The sequence below is a fragment of the Gavia stellata genome, chromosome 15, assembly GCF_030936135.1.
Source record: "Gavia stellata isolate bGavSte3 chromosome 15, bGavSte3.hap2, whole genome shotgun sequence".
NCBI classification, from domain to species: domain Eukaryota; kingdom Metazoa; phylum Chordata; class Aves; order Gaviiformes; family Gaviidae; genus Gavia; species Gavia stellata.
Genome location: NC_082608.1, coordinates 1,331,128 through 1,346,826, shown reverse-complemented (window position 1 = coordinate 1,346,826; position 15,699 = coordinate 1,331,128). Strand labels below are relative to the sequence as shown.

The 15,699-nt window shown below is 41.4% G+C and overlaps 1 protein-coding gene across 4 annotated transcripts in view; it reads right to left on the bottom strand.

The window, feature by feature from the left end:
- Window positions 1-15,699, bottom strand: part of CTCF (CCCTC-binding factor) — a 36,027-nt gene that overhangs the window by 11,581 nt on the left and 8,747 nt on the right. For 2 of the 4 annotated variants that reach the window (XM_059824668.1, XM_059824670.1), the window contains exons 2-3: window positions 1,055-1,847; window positions 238-408 (exon numbers count right to left, since the gene is read on the bottom strand). In XM_059824668.1, the coding sequence (XP_059680651.1) occupies window positions 238-408; window positions 1,055-1,835 (952 nt within the window). In that variant the 5' untranslated portion in view covers window positions 1,836-1,847. Of the gene's footprint in view, window positions 1-237; window positions 409-1,054; window positions 1,848-11,970; window positions 11,986-15,699 lie in introns of those variants that run through there. The other 2 variants (XM_059824667.1, XM_059824669.1) reach the window with 2 other exon arrangements.

The following is a 15,699-nucleotide window of genomic DNA, read 5'->3' as shown; positions in this document are numbered from 1 at the left end:
AGATCAAGCCCAGGATTGGCTTTATACCTATGTACAGGATGAGCTTTGCACCTGACCTGGCCAGGCAGAAAACTGTGTTCAGATGAGAAATGAACAGCAGCACTGCGTAATTTCTTCCTTTTCAGCTTGTTCCGTTAGAGGAATTAGACAGATTCAAGACAGATCCACCCTGTTTTGTATTTGCTCTAACCACAGAGCAGATCCTACAAAAACCAATGTATGCAAAAGCAATAGTACCTGTGTGAGTGTTGAGGTGGTTCCTCAGCAACGTGACTGTCCGGAAAGCCCTGCCACAGAGATGGCACTTATGTGGTCTTTCATCAGTGTGGCTTTTCATGTGGCGGTCCAAGTTGGAACGACGCGGACAAGTGTAACTGCACAGTTCGCACTGGAATGTCTTCTTTACACCTAGACATGAAGGAAGTCATCTTTACTCTTGACAGTACTGTGGTCTACTGCATAACATAAGAGATCAGCAAGGAAAAGGAAGATTCTTGGAGGTGTAACTACTCCAAGGAACCATTAAATCCAACTGCATATCCTTAGGAACAGTCGTTGCTTATGGCTGGCTTGGCTTCAGTTTTCATTAGTATGCCAGCACTCAATGTTCCTTCTCCACTCTAAAAAGGGTTCCTTGATTTACAGCTTTAAGAAAAGTCAAACATACCTACTGCTGTATTTTGCACCATCAACCCTACCCAGCAATCGGTTAGGAAAAAACCCACAGAACTAATTATACTGTTGGTTCCTGATGTAAACCACATGCACACAAACTCTTAAGATATGTATTACAGCAAAGAGCAGAATCTTTTCAACTGTATTTATAGGAGAATACTAATGCCACAGCATCAGACTCAAGGAAAATGAGCTCCTTTATAGCCTAAATGGAGGAGATGGGAGGCCTGCCCAAGAAACAATAGTATATAAAGAGTAAGTGACACTGGGCACATCTGTGTTCCTCCCACTTGCATCTACTCAGTCACTTCAACCATATTGCAAGGTCCCACCATAAACAAACACATTTTCAAAATCTACTTGCAGACGGGGAGCTTACCTTTCTTTTTAATTTTTGTTGGTTTAGGTGGCTTCATATTGCCCACCACCTTTTCTGCATTGACCTCAGACAACAAACCCTCCTGCTGCTCCTCTTCGAAGTCATACACAGAGACATCCACATCTTTGCCTTCCTCGGTGTAGCGAAGCTTACTCTTCTTGTTTTTCTTTGTTTTTTTGGCTGGTGGCTGATAGTCTGGATCTTTTTGCCAATTGGGATCTTCCTGTGGCTGAAGTTCACCTTGTTCCAGTGTCTCCACCTCACCATTCGCACCCACTTTCACTACCTGGAAGCCTTCTGGTAAAGGGAGGGTGTGACAGATCATGGGCTCTCCCTCTTGCAGGCCTCCTTTGGAAACCTCATTTTCATAAGCTCCCTGAAGTTCTTCCACAGATGTGGTGGCAACAGGTACAGTCACTGGTACAGGTACTTGGACCAGCTGAAGCTCACCAAGGTTTATAGGCTGCTCTTCCATATTAACAACCTGAAGCGTTATGATCTGCGTGTCGTCCACCGTGGCCTCCGTTTCTTGAGGCACTGCACCTTCCATTACTTCAGTCTTCATTTGAAGAAGAGTTGGATCCAGCTGTTCCATCATCACCATCTGCACACCACTGTTGACATCCTGCACTACTTCACCTCCGTCTGCTTGGTTTGGTGGTATATGACAAGCATCGTCCTCCTGGCCACCTTCACGGCGTCTTTGATAGGTTTTTCTCTCTTTCCCCTTAATAAAAGTTTCCGACTCCTCCACAATAGCTTCGACTGCCTCACCTTCCATTTCACTTTCCTGCTGTAAAAACAAGAGAATGAACACTGCACACCATCCGATGTATTTTAACAACTGCACAAAGCCCACAGAGGGACAAGTGGCCTAACTGAAAACAACCGGCTCAACAGCAGCAACGTATTGCAATCATATTCAGAAAACAGGATTTGAGAACAGCAGGTCTCCACTAGCCTATTGCCACCATAAACCAAGGCAATCACAGAACGCTGCCTGAAGTGAGACAACTGTACCGGTTTCTTGGAAAGGAAGGAAAGCAAGGAGGAGAGATTAAGTGATATGCATGTTCCCATTTCTTAAAGACCGCAAATCCCACAGGCAAGATGTACAGCAGTATTATTCCTTATTGAGCTTGTTTAGTCACTTCACATAGCTGAGCAATATCAGAGGCAGTCTTCGGCCATAAATTTTAAAGGCACAAAAATAACACTCTGTTAAAAGTAAAAAGCCAACCTTAAAGAAAGTATCACATTTGAGAACTGCAGAACTTTTCCAGGAAGAAAAAGCACTATGAATTGAGCACAAGAACTTAAGTCTCACTTGCTTCATGTCAAACAGCTACTATTTCCTGTATGTTTAAATTTCTCTGAACAACAAAAATAAAAAGTACATAATTGAGTTAGTCACGTATATTTCTTGTAAGCTCAATTCCTGCTCCCACTTTGGGGCACCGCCTGGCCCCTGAGCAGAGGACAACGCACAGTGCCTCTTTGGGCCGAACGAGCCGCAGCAGGCAGACAAGGCTCAGGTAAAATTTTACTTCCATTTAAATGATGTGGACTCAGAGCTGAGGGACTCTTAATGATTTCTCATGACACCTGGGTTAAATCTAGCCACATAGTCATAAACAAACAACAATACTGAAGCTCAGCAGTTTGGTGGGCCTTAACTGTAACTCTGAAAATAGTTCCATACAAGCGTAACATTGACATTTTCTTCCACCTCAGGCTATCCAGCATTCTCCTCCGCACTCAGGGTAAAATATGGATTTCTTGTATTCTCATTCTGCAGGAAGAATGTTTCAAGAGTAATAATAGCTAAAAGAAATAATCATTTTGCAGCTACCTTTTTCCCCAAATGAAAATGGTAAAAGTCATCATAAAGGAGTATTTCCTAAGTCTACCTCTGTTTCAGGTGGTTTACTTTGGAAAAACGAAAGCAGATTCCACAACCACGTCAATACATTCCCTGCAGCAGGATACAATTTATTATACCCCTCACTTAAGTGTTAAAAATGTTTCAGCAGTAAAACGGACCTTGGTACAAGTAACAAAAATGCCAGTTTCCTTACAAAGCTTGTGATAAAGTTCTGATTCCAATTCCAGATTTGGTAAAAGACTTCCCCATTTTCCTATTAGACTGACTGGCCTCTCAGACCAGCTAAGGGAATCTATTTAACCTGTCTTGTGAACTCAACACTTAAATCTCACATCATACTACTTTTAAGTATCTACACTTAATCTTGCATACTCATTTTTGAAATACACAAACATGAAACACAGCTGTCAGTCTTCATTAGCTGTAAGGATTACAAGACATGTAATTGTTACTATTTTTAGAAAGTCCTTGCTTTTACTCTACTGCCTTTTCTAGTACCCTCCGCTTCTGTTGCGAGAACAATATAGTTCATATTGTTCTTCAGGCTGCTCAGACTAGGGACATCTATTAATGTGCAGTCTTGATATTCATTATGTTGTGGGCAGCAGCAGTCTCCAGAGGGCACCAGATACCCAGAAATACTGACATATGGCTTCGTGTGCACTCCCTGCAGGGATCCGGCCTCTCCTTTCCTTTCCCACCCATCAGCTTTTCAAGTCAGAGCAAATCCATATGGACAAACAGCTGAAGTACACAAGATGATGTAAGTACTTAACACCAGCCAGCAGGCGATCAGAACAGAGCACTGGTCTTTGGCCTACAGCAACTGCTAAACAATCGGAGCAAACTGTTTTTCAATTATCTCAAGTTATTTGCAGAGAGAGAGAGAGAAGCAGCCTTTTCAGGTGACCGAAAGTCTCTGAACAAGAAAAGGAACAACAGAGCTAAACAAAATGTAAGAATGTGGTAAATGGCTGGGGGGGTAATAACAAAAGATTTAAGATGGAGGGGGAAAAAACGGCAAAAGCCCATCTGCAGAGGTAATGCAATTCCACTTTGGTGCCTTGTAGAAAAACAGAGATCAGCAACCTTGACACAAGCACAGGCAGCTCTGGCAGAGGTGGGGCTCTCATAAGGACCTGCACATTAATTGCCAATATCCAAGTTAGTAACAAGTCTGCTAAGTCACCTGAAAGCAAGCCAACAGGCCAAGATTTGCCAGTGCCCTCCAGGGTCCTGCAGAAGCAGGTCCTCCAGTGGAGCAGTAGGAAGGTATCATCTCAGACTTGTACACCAGAAAATCCTGTGTCCTCCAAGGAACAGGTCACTCACATACGTGAAGACTCTGGCATACAGCTCATGTTGTCAGGAAAGTTTGCCAGCCTAGAAATGCAGGCTTACACTGAGACCAAATAAACACCAGCAGGCACGACTTAGTTCAAAGGATGCTCACAAGGAGGGGTGTACACGTGTGTGAAATAAGTGGAAGGACTCTTACAACCATTCAGTAAAGAAACTGAGACACCCCTATTTCTTCCAGCTCCCTCTCTTATCTTAGAGGCGCTTATCTCATACCCTAGAGTTACTTGTCGCTACTCGCAACATCCTCCTGTGAAAGCCAGACCCCAAAGCAGCAGGCCTGGCGAAGCGCGGCTGTCCTCCAGCGGCGAGCAACACGCAGTGCAGCGGCGCAGCTGGGACGGTCTCCTGCCACCACCTCCTCTTTCACCGCCCTCTAGATCATTCTGACTCGGACCTCCTGCACTCCAAAATTCAGCACATGGATGAACATTTACTCCTGCCTATTCCATGCTATGCACTACAGTCCGTTCCTCTCAGTAAACGAACCTGAAAATTAAATGACTGGCTTTAAACCAGGCTCTCGCCAGCAAGGGAAATGTTACAGTATTTTAAAGAAAACTACAAACTGCTCCAGGTTATATTCACAATGTACCATAAAAATACAGAAATATACAGAAGGAGTCTCGATTGATGTCTTGGCCAGCTCAAAAATCTTGCCAAGCTGCCAAGATTTCTTCCCAAGAAAGTGTGGATTTTCAAATTAAAATACTTCTACAACCGGGGGGACACAGGATGGCCTCTAAACTCGAGAGGAAAGAGGGCCAGGCAAAATGTATGGGCTCTTTCCTATTAAATAAGTTCTCTGAAACACTCTCCAACTCTGCTGTGGTAAGCTTTGCACTACCTGTCCATGTCGCTTCTCAATCACTCTGTCTTAAAGTATTTGCTAGCTTTTTTCCTTTCTCCATTTTTTTTCTTAACTTAATCCTCCTTTTTCACAAAGAGGATTTTAGAGGAAAGTTTTTTATTTATTGGAGGAGTTACCAGAAGATACCATCAACTCACTGGATGTGATGCTGCAGTTTGCTGAGGATTTTCCATTTCCATTAGTTTTAACTGAAGTGGATCTTCCTCAACTTTTTACTTACTCCTAGAAATTACCCAGCCAAGTTCTGAGATAAAGTCTCTGGTATTTCAGAGAACATGTGTCATTTGCTACAACTAAGACCATTATAGTGGAACACTAGGAATAAAAACTGCTGAACATATTTTGTTTTACCACTCTCCCAACCTTTTATTTCTGGCTTTTATCTTCAGCTCTCTTCCTACCTGTTACTGTACGTTATACCAATAGCTTAGTTCCATAATGACTGAATCTAAAAAGGAAAACAAAGCAGCAGGTTAACAGAAGATGATTTGGTAAATCAACACTAAAAAAAAAACCTGAAAGAGCTTTCAGAATAAGGAGAGTGACCAAGAAAAGGCCAAAGAACATCTGAAATCAACACCACAATTCCCATATAATAGCTCAAGCTAGTCTGTACACACGTGCTCGCTCAACAGGCTCTACCAACTCAAATGAGAGTCACTGCGTCACTAAAGAGCTCAACGCACTGTCACGATCCAATTAGCCAGGTAAAAAGTTGTGACGTCCAAACAACAGACCTAAGCTTTCTCAAATAACTGACAGGCAGCTCATCTAAAAAGCTGAAACAAGCAGAAATAAGATGGGATATGCATTCGATACAACTGACACCTTATTCCAATGAAAGGCATCAAAAGGTTGCTTGAGAGAAAGTAATTTATGCCAACAGCCCTACTAACTGCAGCACAGGAGAGTTTCAGCCCAATTACAACACAACATTTTGCCATTCTGGGTCCCTTCCAAAAGCCTTACACTTAACCAGCAAAGCATTCAGCTTGAAGGTATAAACTCTTCACATTCAGGAACATGATTTAAGAAAACTTCCAGTACAGCAAGGCTGATAAAACTCACCCCATCAACACAGAAAGACCGAGATGTAGCATTCAATTAATGCAGTCCTACAACAGCATTAATCTTAATTGTAGAAACGTTAAAGACAACTTGCTGTAGATGTCAACGCAGACAATACAAATGCAGAGATAGATGTTTATATGTTAGGATGGCTAGTGCCATTGCATGTTTTTCTAGCTGGGTTATTTATGATAAAGCTACTGTCAGAAAGAGGCATTTGCCTGCCTCTCAGCCAACGTCAGAAAAAACAAACCCTGAACTGCATCAAGCTTCATGGACCAAACAACAGTGAAATATTTGGGTTTTTGCCAAACAAGGCACAGTCTCATTAAAAGCTGTGGGACATTCAAAGCAACTGAAAAGTAGATTTAGTGCTGTAACATACAGTTCCCTTGAGGAAAAAAAATAAGAAAAAAATCAATAGAAACAATGAAGGCAAATGCTAGCTGTCAATACATTTTTGGCATTCATAAAATCATGAAAATATCAGCAGCTACATTAGCGCAAGCGAAAAAACACCCTGCAACACATTCAGACTTTGAACTCAAGTCAATCCACATACACACCCCACTCCAAAATTATCATGGCTTTGACACTTATGGATTAGCCACTTATTAAAATTGATACAGGAGTGGAAATAAAGCATTATGTTAAAACCATGGGAGACATGTTTCTCCTGCATACCCTGTGAACCTTTGAAAGCTGAAGAGAGGAATAAGCAAAAACTTCACCTAAGAGTCTACAGTTAAGCAGTATTTCTGCCACTTAAAGCAAGAGAAAGATTTAAAAAAAAATACATCCAACAGGGTTTATGGACAAACGGGCATTTTTTCTTTTCCCTGCTTGCAGTCAATATCTGTCTATTTAAGTATAATAAGTATAAGTAAGGACAGTAGCAGATGCAAATTAACTGCAGGAGTTCTTGGCCATTCTCCTTCCCCATCATGAAACAGCCATATCTTTCTTCTGAAAAGCCTCCCAACTAAGCATAGTCAAAGATAAGGCAGTTTACCAGGTAGGCAGCCTTTGCTTCTCCTCCAGCAGCGCTTCCCTGATAAGAGATGAACATGGCATGAATGTAACTTTTTCTCAAGCAAATAGACATATGAAACACAAAGCATTAAGAACAGCCTTTCCTAGCTCTGCTCTTATTCACTATTGACGACAATTGCTCCCAATCTCCTGGGCATGCCAGTAGCACCCCTAGACGGGCAACAAATCCGCGATATGAACTAGGTGTACATGCAATCTCTTCTCAAAGCTCACCTCTCTGTTTAAAAGCACACACTGTGTGGCACTGAATCAAAAAATCCTGACACAACTGGGAAAGTGGTAGGAAGATGCTTGAAGAGCTCTGCGTAGGCCCACACACCCCAAGAAAAGTTTGCTAGCTTGGTCTCAGCACTTCACAAACATGGCTGTGAAGCTTTTGAACTTAAGGTGGTTCTAGGAGTTGCTCAGCCATGGTACTACGCTCCAGAGGCTCAGCTGGATCAAAGGAGGCTAGCTGTGAATAAAGCCAAAGACCCACAGGTTACCCAGAACTCAGCTTACTCTCTATATACACAGAGACTGAAATTTCATAGTAGACTCTTGTCCATTTCTGTTGGTAACTACCCACAGAAATATAGAAGACTAATAGGGGTGGAGTTACTTAAGCATGCAATTATAAATAAAAGTTGTACACAAGCTTAAGAATCTTGTGCTGAATTCTTTAGGAACAGGTGAAAGAGGGAACCAACTTTATCCTCTTTTCTTTTAAAGCTAAGCCTAGGAATGTGAAACTACTTGACAAAGCTCACAGAACTTTAAGGAACTGGTAACATCCTGTAAATAACTTGGAAGAGGATATTTTCACAGTGCTATCCCATGCAACACCTGAAAGATTTACTACCAACAGCATAATCTAGAAAGATGTGGGATAACTTTCTTTTATTTAGTAATAAAAGGAAATGTAAAGCTTTTGTTTGCCTACTGCATTAAATTCCATATCCACTGGTTATGACTGCTACACCCATCTCCAGCTGTTTTCTCATTTCTTCCTTGCCACTTACAACACCAGCACTGAAAAACAAAATCAAGTGTACTACTCCATATACATCTACTGCAGCTTTAAATTAAAAAAAAGCAGTCTCATTAATTCACTGTTAAGCAATTACTTTGAGAAATATTCTAGCATCTTGGAAAGAGTAAGGAAAAGGAAAACCAAGAAACCTAGAAGAGCAACAGAACTTCATCACGGGTTAATAAATGCTTGTGCTTTTTCTATGTACAAAAGGGGCCTGTCAATGTGAAGAAGCCCCAAGAAATATGCAAAAAAAGCTACAGGAATGACAGCTGCAATTGCGAACATATAGTTGTAGAAGGATGGGTTCCTTAAATACTGACCCTGCAAAGGGATCAGATGCAGACAGACAGCTTTGATAGTGTCTGGAGTCCTGCCGGCGGTTACCAATCGAGGTGTCTGTGCTGGAAGGCTGGCCTCCCTAAATAGGGCAGGGAGAAGACTACATTCTTCCAGAGAGTGATTCAAAGCTTTTAAGTGGATCCCTACACTAAATTACCATCTAGAGGAACCCACCTTTCTCCCCATTAACCAGACAGGAGACCAGATTCTTAACTTGCGAAATGGTTTCATAATCCCTGTAAGACAGGAAAACACAGCACTGCTAAGCAAACCACGGCACCGAGAACCTTGTATCCCAGAAGCTAGGTGGCCACACTGCGCTGTGTCCCTCCACTTTGTGCCATCCACCGAGTACACGGTCCACTGAAATTGCTTTCTCTCAAGCATTCTGCAACCCTCTGGGTCACAGCCAGCTTGTGGGCGCCTTCCTGTTTAAAGCCAACAGCATTTAACTGTGATCAAACACATGCTATTTTATTCAATTAGTTGTTAATTGTGAACCAAAGTAACCTTTTACTTACACTTACGTGAAGGTAGCACACTTTGGGCCAGATGTTATCAGAATTAATCTACCTTTTACCCTTAGGAACTCCCAAAAGCACAGCCAAGCCATCTCCCTGGCTGCAGGACATTCATTATCCACAGCGAGCTTGGTGTAGAATGAGAATCAAAATGCATCCCGTGACATTTCTACAACTACCTCCAGCCTTCCCCCCACGCTTTTTTTTTTCCCTCTCTCCTTCTGTAACCTACACACAAGTAATCTTCCTAGTTGCTGCTCCTGCCCAGGGTTCTTAGCAGAGCTCTTACAAACATTCATCATGTCTCATGAAATAATTCAAAGTGATGAGAACCTTCAGTCAGCACTGACCCCTATTTTTCAGTCAGCAAGTAGCACACACCTGTGATTTTCTGCAATTACTCAGGATAAAGTTAACCTGTTATTTTGGATCAAGAACTTGGGGGAAGACATGAGCAAGGCATGAAAACAAGAGTGTATATATATATATATATACAGGGTCCCCCAGCAAGACAGAAGGAAACTCAATTCCTTATCTTTCCTCAGCTGTTTGCAGAACAAGCTCCCTCTTAATCCTTGCACCTGACAGCGGCAAAAGGCCCCAGAATCGTGGCTCTTGCAGAACTAATATTGCTAACTCCGCCGTAATAAGCTGTAGCCTACAATAGAGAGGAAAGCATAATACATAAGGTCAACTGCTTGAAACTTGCATTGTGAAGAAAAATAATAATAATTAAAAAAAAATCACTGCAGTTATTGGCAATAAATCCCACACATATTCAAGTCATCTGGGCTACAACTAACTTTTGGCTTGACATGGTAAGCCTTAATGAAGAAAGTCTGGTGGAAGCATTTCAGCTTTATTTCTGGAAGTACGATTTTTCCCCTTGTTTTTCCTTTAGATTTGGAGAATTAGAATTCTATTGAGAAGGCAGTAGGGACAATTTTAGTAAATATTCTTGTTCTTAAACCTTGATCCATTCTTCCTTAATTTCTCCTTCCATTCGTATCTAACATTCTTTTAAATTTTAGATTTAAATTTTCCCTATTTCTTCCAATAACTGCTAATGCAGTCTCACTAGATGAAACTAGTTCTTCCGTCATACACAGAATTCTCTAGTGAAAGTGAGGAAATGTGAATTAAACCATTTTTTTGGATTTCTCTTTTTTATATATAATACAATAAGAAAGGTATTCTGTTTTGCTAACATGACAGTTCATTTCAGAAGGACAAATGTGCAATTTTATCAGGTGTAAACACAGGAAGATTTACACTTTAAAAGTAGCAGTCACAGAAGAATTCATTTTCAGCTGATGCTGGATCATAAAACTAATCAGTCCCTCCCTTTTACAGTTCTTCATAATACAAAAATGATGAAGGAGCTCACAGAAGACCACTAGAAAAATATTTCAGGTTAAAAAGGCCTGTAAAACCCATTTCCACAAGAAGTCTAATATTATAGGTAGATATTGGAAAAGGTTAATAATTTTATCAGCAAGTATTTGTGGTCATTATTCCCCTCACACATTGATTTATGCTTTCATTCGGGCTATTAGCAAACCGCTAACAAAAAAGGTGTTTCTTCAAAATCAGTCTGACCAGAGCAGGATTCTTTGGCCATCTGATGCAGCGTTGCATGATATCAAAACGGCCACACCAGACACCACCGCACCTGAAAAGAGACCAGTGCAACAAGTTTCATGGCGTTCCCAAGACTTCATAATAAGGTTCAAGCATTTGGATTTTGTTTTCCTCTAAGGCTTCATCTAGATGAACAAGTATCCAAGAACAGACCTTTGGGGAACAGCTATTCCTTTTATCTTTGCCCAAGTACTCATTAATTAGCGATACTCTGCCTGGACAAGGGAATTTCAGGCTCCAAATCGGAGGAGCAGAAGTGCTCATCCCTGGGATGGTAACATGGGTCCTACCCCATGAACAACAGCTGCCCATGCAGTAAATATTAGTCACCTCAGAAATTACACCTTGCCATATATAAGGAAAACTAAAGTCAGTGCTAGTTAGCTTAACGTCAGGCTGTCAAATGTAGAGGTGTAGTTCACTGTTGTTGCAGCAGGGACAGGAAATTCCAGGAGAGTTTTGAAAACACTTACGGCAGAAGGGTGGTGGACAAAACAAACTCCTGGAGCCTATGTTAAGTCATCCTTGCTTTTGAATCACAGATCGCAGAAAAGTTCAGATGAATTAATAAATGTTGGAACAGATGTAAACAGAATTAAACCCAGGTGAACCCTAGACAGTGGTCCTCATGCTAAAGTTTTAAGCAGTTTAATCCATTTTATACACACACCTAATTCATCTGGACTCATGTTTCAAATATTCTTATACACCAAGCCCTAGAAGTGCTTTTACAATCAACCTTCAATGCAGATGAAGGAAAAAAGAGAACTCCCACAAAGGCACTTGACCTTGGAGGAAAAAAACCTTTTCCATCAGCAGTAAGGCCTCATTTTCAAACACACTAACTCTGTCAGAGAAGCCATCCCTGCCTTTAAATTGCCCACTCGTTCCCACCCACATCACCCCAACTATTCCTCATGTTAGCGCAGGCATTTCTAAGACTGCAGCTAACTGGTCAGGAAACTAATCCAGGCCAGAACTCACCCAGCCAAAAAGATACTTATTTCCATCCAGACCAGGTCTCTGGTATGCCCAAACACTCAGGCCAGCCAAAAGAGAAGCACGGCAAGAGGGTTTCTTCTAGCATAGTGTAAGCTTTAAGAGTTCAGGAAACTACTGCCTCAGCATGGAATGCATACCACACTTTAAAACCCCTTAATTTACATTTATGTTCTTGACGCTTCTGCACTTCTGCCTGGACTGATTTGTTCTCTTCATGCTGGCTATTCTTCATGCAGCTCTTGATGTCAGAACACACTCTGGAACAGAACAGATGAGTCGTACTAGTGAAACTACATAAAAGAGAAAGGGAAGAGAAGGGGGGAAAGCATTTTGAATGTTTAATGCTTCTTTAACAGAAAACGTGTAGTCCCACACCTCTAAGAATAGCATTGATAACTGCTTGAGGACCCCTTCGCTTATCAAAAAAGCCTTAAACAAAAACAAAAAAGTATTTTAATTGGCTTTAATACTTTTTACCAGGAAGAATGAACTCATTTTACAAACTCCTCTCTCTACCTCTTCTCAAACTCTTTAGCATTTACGGTTCTTACAACCCAGAACTCTGTATGCCTCATGTCGAATTCAGAATGCAATATGACATTTTAGAGCTGGTTATGCCTACTTCAGGCGGCCTTTTGCTCCTGTGCTGTGGAATACCAAGTCACAACACAAAAGCAGGTTTTTTTTCTTGTAAAAGGGGTGTAAATCAGAGCAAGTGTAACCCATTACATACTGTCAATGCAGCAAGTTAACACTATCAATAAAGTAACAACATCAGCTCTAACAGACTTCTAACCTTGTTACTGCGAGGAAGAACAGCCTCAGCTTGTTGAAGAGTTGCGAAGCTAGCTTCGTAACCCTGATCAATTAAGGGCTTAAAATAGTCACATTTACCAAACTAAAATATTTACAGGACAGCACATTATTTCTCATCTGTAACACTTTTCAGTCCTCATCGTCCATACATGCTAAAAACCCTGGGAACAGTAAGCAACTCCACAGGAGTAATTCTAAAGCAAGGCACATACTCTTGCTGCACTCTGACACGGGCCAAGCAGTGTTGAATTTCACACTAGTTCTATGCCCTTTGAATTTAAGTACTTTCTTCCCCAGTTCTTCTGTCATTTATTTAGGACAAGGCACTCAAGTCTGGGTTCTGGCTGCATTTTTCCCTTGGCAAGTCTATTTTTAATTGTTTATCAGTTTCAAAGAGCACTACTGATAAGTTTGTTGGAGCTATGGATGCGCAGTGATAGTAAGCTTTTAAAAAAGCATTTGGAACTGATCTCTTTTTATTTAACACTTACTCTGTAAAAATCACATATGCTATATACATTCACTGACCAGAAAAGGGGATGCTCAGAGGATACGTGGGGTGTGCTCCACTGCTAAGGGCACATTAAGACTGCTGACACAAGCTGCATCCTTGCCAGGTTCTGCGCTGGTGAGAGCTTGTGCACAGCGGTAGGCATATAAAATAGTTACTGTCAGTAGTGAGTTTTTATTCCTGACTTGTGACCCTGGAGAAGACTGCTATTTCCTAAAACTTAAAAACCTGTAAATTTACACAGAAAAGCCTTAAGAGCGAAGGAGACACCTGATGCAAAGTGAACACCTCCCACATGGAACTGCATTATCTCAGAAAGTTTCATCACTGGATGAAACACACCAGGACTCTTCAATAGAGCACATTTAATTGCATGGAAGAATCCTTTTATCTACTATTCCTTTATCCTAACTTTGATTTTCCTGAAATTTTGAATCAAGAAATAGTTTTCTTCCCATTTTCAAAACCTAACCTTCTGCTTGGCAAATGACGTAACACTGGAGAGATCTGTTTCGAGTAAAGATTGTACGCAACCTCTAGCAAGGGAAAAGAAAAACAAAACAATAATAATTGTAGTTCTTTTCCACACCATAGACAACACACATTCAGAGTAGTTTATAGGGATATCTGCAGATTACAAGTGATGGTGGGTTAACGCAAAGCAAAACCATCGCTCTTCTCAAGGTATTGACTCTGCTAAGGAAATAGCTTACTGGAGTTTTTTAAAGAGATGTTTTATAGTAAGCAGCTCAGACACTGCTCAAGGTACATCAGCCTACTAATGTACAACCCAAGAAGCAATGTATCCCAGCACTGCAAAGATACATACTTCAAAAAATGCAAGGCATACTTGTTCTGATCCATTCCATGGTGATGTCCCAGGGGGAAGAAAAGCCATCCTACCCTCCTTTACTGGAAAGATAGCCTACTCCTGTTACAGTAACCAGGGTATCTTCTGGCATAAAACACCTTACATGAATTTACATTCCAATCAGATCTTTGACATATGGGCAAAGTTTGATAAACTTGAAGGACAACGGGAAAAGCTAGACATTTAAGTGCTCCACATGTCCATTTTTGAGCCGAGTACACTGACATACACTGGAAAGAGCCCATTAGAGGGCTGCCAAAATGATGAAGTGGCTAGAGGACAAGACCTACAAGAGCAGACTGACAGTTAGCTATGAGAAGGCTAAGGGGAGATCTTGCTGCTACCTTTAACTACCCAACAGGAGAGCAAAGAGAAGATGAAACCACACTCTCGGAGGTACACAGTGAAAGGACAAGCTGCAACAGGCAAGCTGCAACAATGCAAGCGGTCAAACATTGGAGCAGGTTGCTCAGAGATGTTGTGGAAACTCCAATCTTTCAGCTATTGAAAATATTTGCTAAATACAACCCTAAACAACCTCATCGAACTTTAAAGCTGGCCCTGCACTGAGCCAGGGGTTGAATCAGGGTACCACAAGAAGTCCCTTCCAAGCCAAATTATTTTACCATTCTCTGGCACTGTATAAAATTAAGGATATACTTAAACTTCAAAACACAAAAACAGTGAGGTTTTTTTCATCTATGCAGTTATAACTGTGATGCTTTTAGGACAGAGAGATTTACTGGTCTCAGCATTCGCTTCCACACAAGTTCTAGAGGACCTGGAACACTTTCATTAAGACCTCAAACACTGACCCATGCTTTAGCTAGCGTGCAGAAGTACAGTCATTCTCAGCAATCTACTAGTGACCTGCACTTTCAGAGTGGTGAACATATAAAGCCGCCCAATATTTAATTTAAGAGAGCAGCATTAGAAGAACACAGGTGTAGTGTATTATTTTTAGGAGGCACAAAACCATATGTGATATGAAGTCAAAGAAGGGCTGTACAAAGACCAACATGAGACGAGGCTCCTATATGAACCTCAGATAGAAAAGGTGGAAGCAGTACTGACAGAGGACTTTTTTTTTAATTTGCAGGAGAAAACCCAGGACCACAATGAGTAAATCCAAACTAATAGAAGAGAAAAATCTGTCTTTGAAGAAACAAGGACTACTGTGTGCTCTTTTCTCCAGAATCTTAACAAGAGGTTATATATCTTGAGTGCCAGAAGGTGGCTGAGAAGGCTCCCTGGCTGCCAGCACGGTACAGCCTGTTTGAAAAGGCAGCTCTGGGACAAGAACAGATGTTAAAATATCATACAGACCAACAACTGCACTGGATCAAGTACTTCTAACCAGGGAGAGCCAGACTGATAACAGAGCAGGACAAACATTCAATGCTATCTCCCTTCTTTGAATCTGGTGGAGCCGGAGAAAACATCCCTAAGGATTTGTTTGCACAAGCCACTCAAAGCAGATGTCTCCAAAAACATTACAGATGTCATGTCAGGCAAGTCAGACATCTGAATATTTGATAGTCTGCTCCATCATACTGTCCTGGAAGCTGCCAAATTCTTCATGTAGGTCAAAACGCTGGGTAGAACAGGGAGAGGATGCAGCTGCTTCAACAGGACAAAATTATTTCCACACACACTACAGGAGCCAAGTATAAACTACTCCGGGCTCATACAA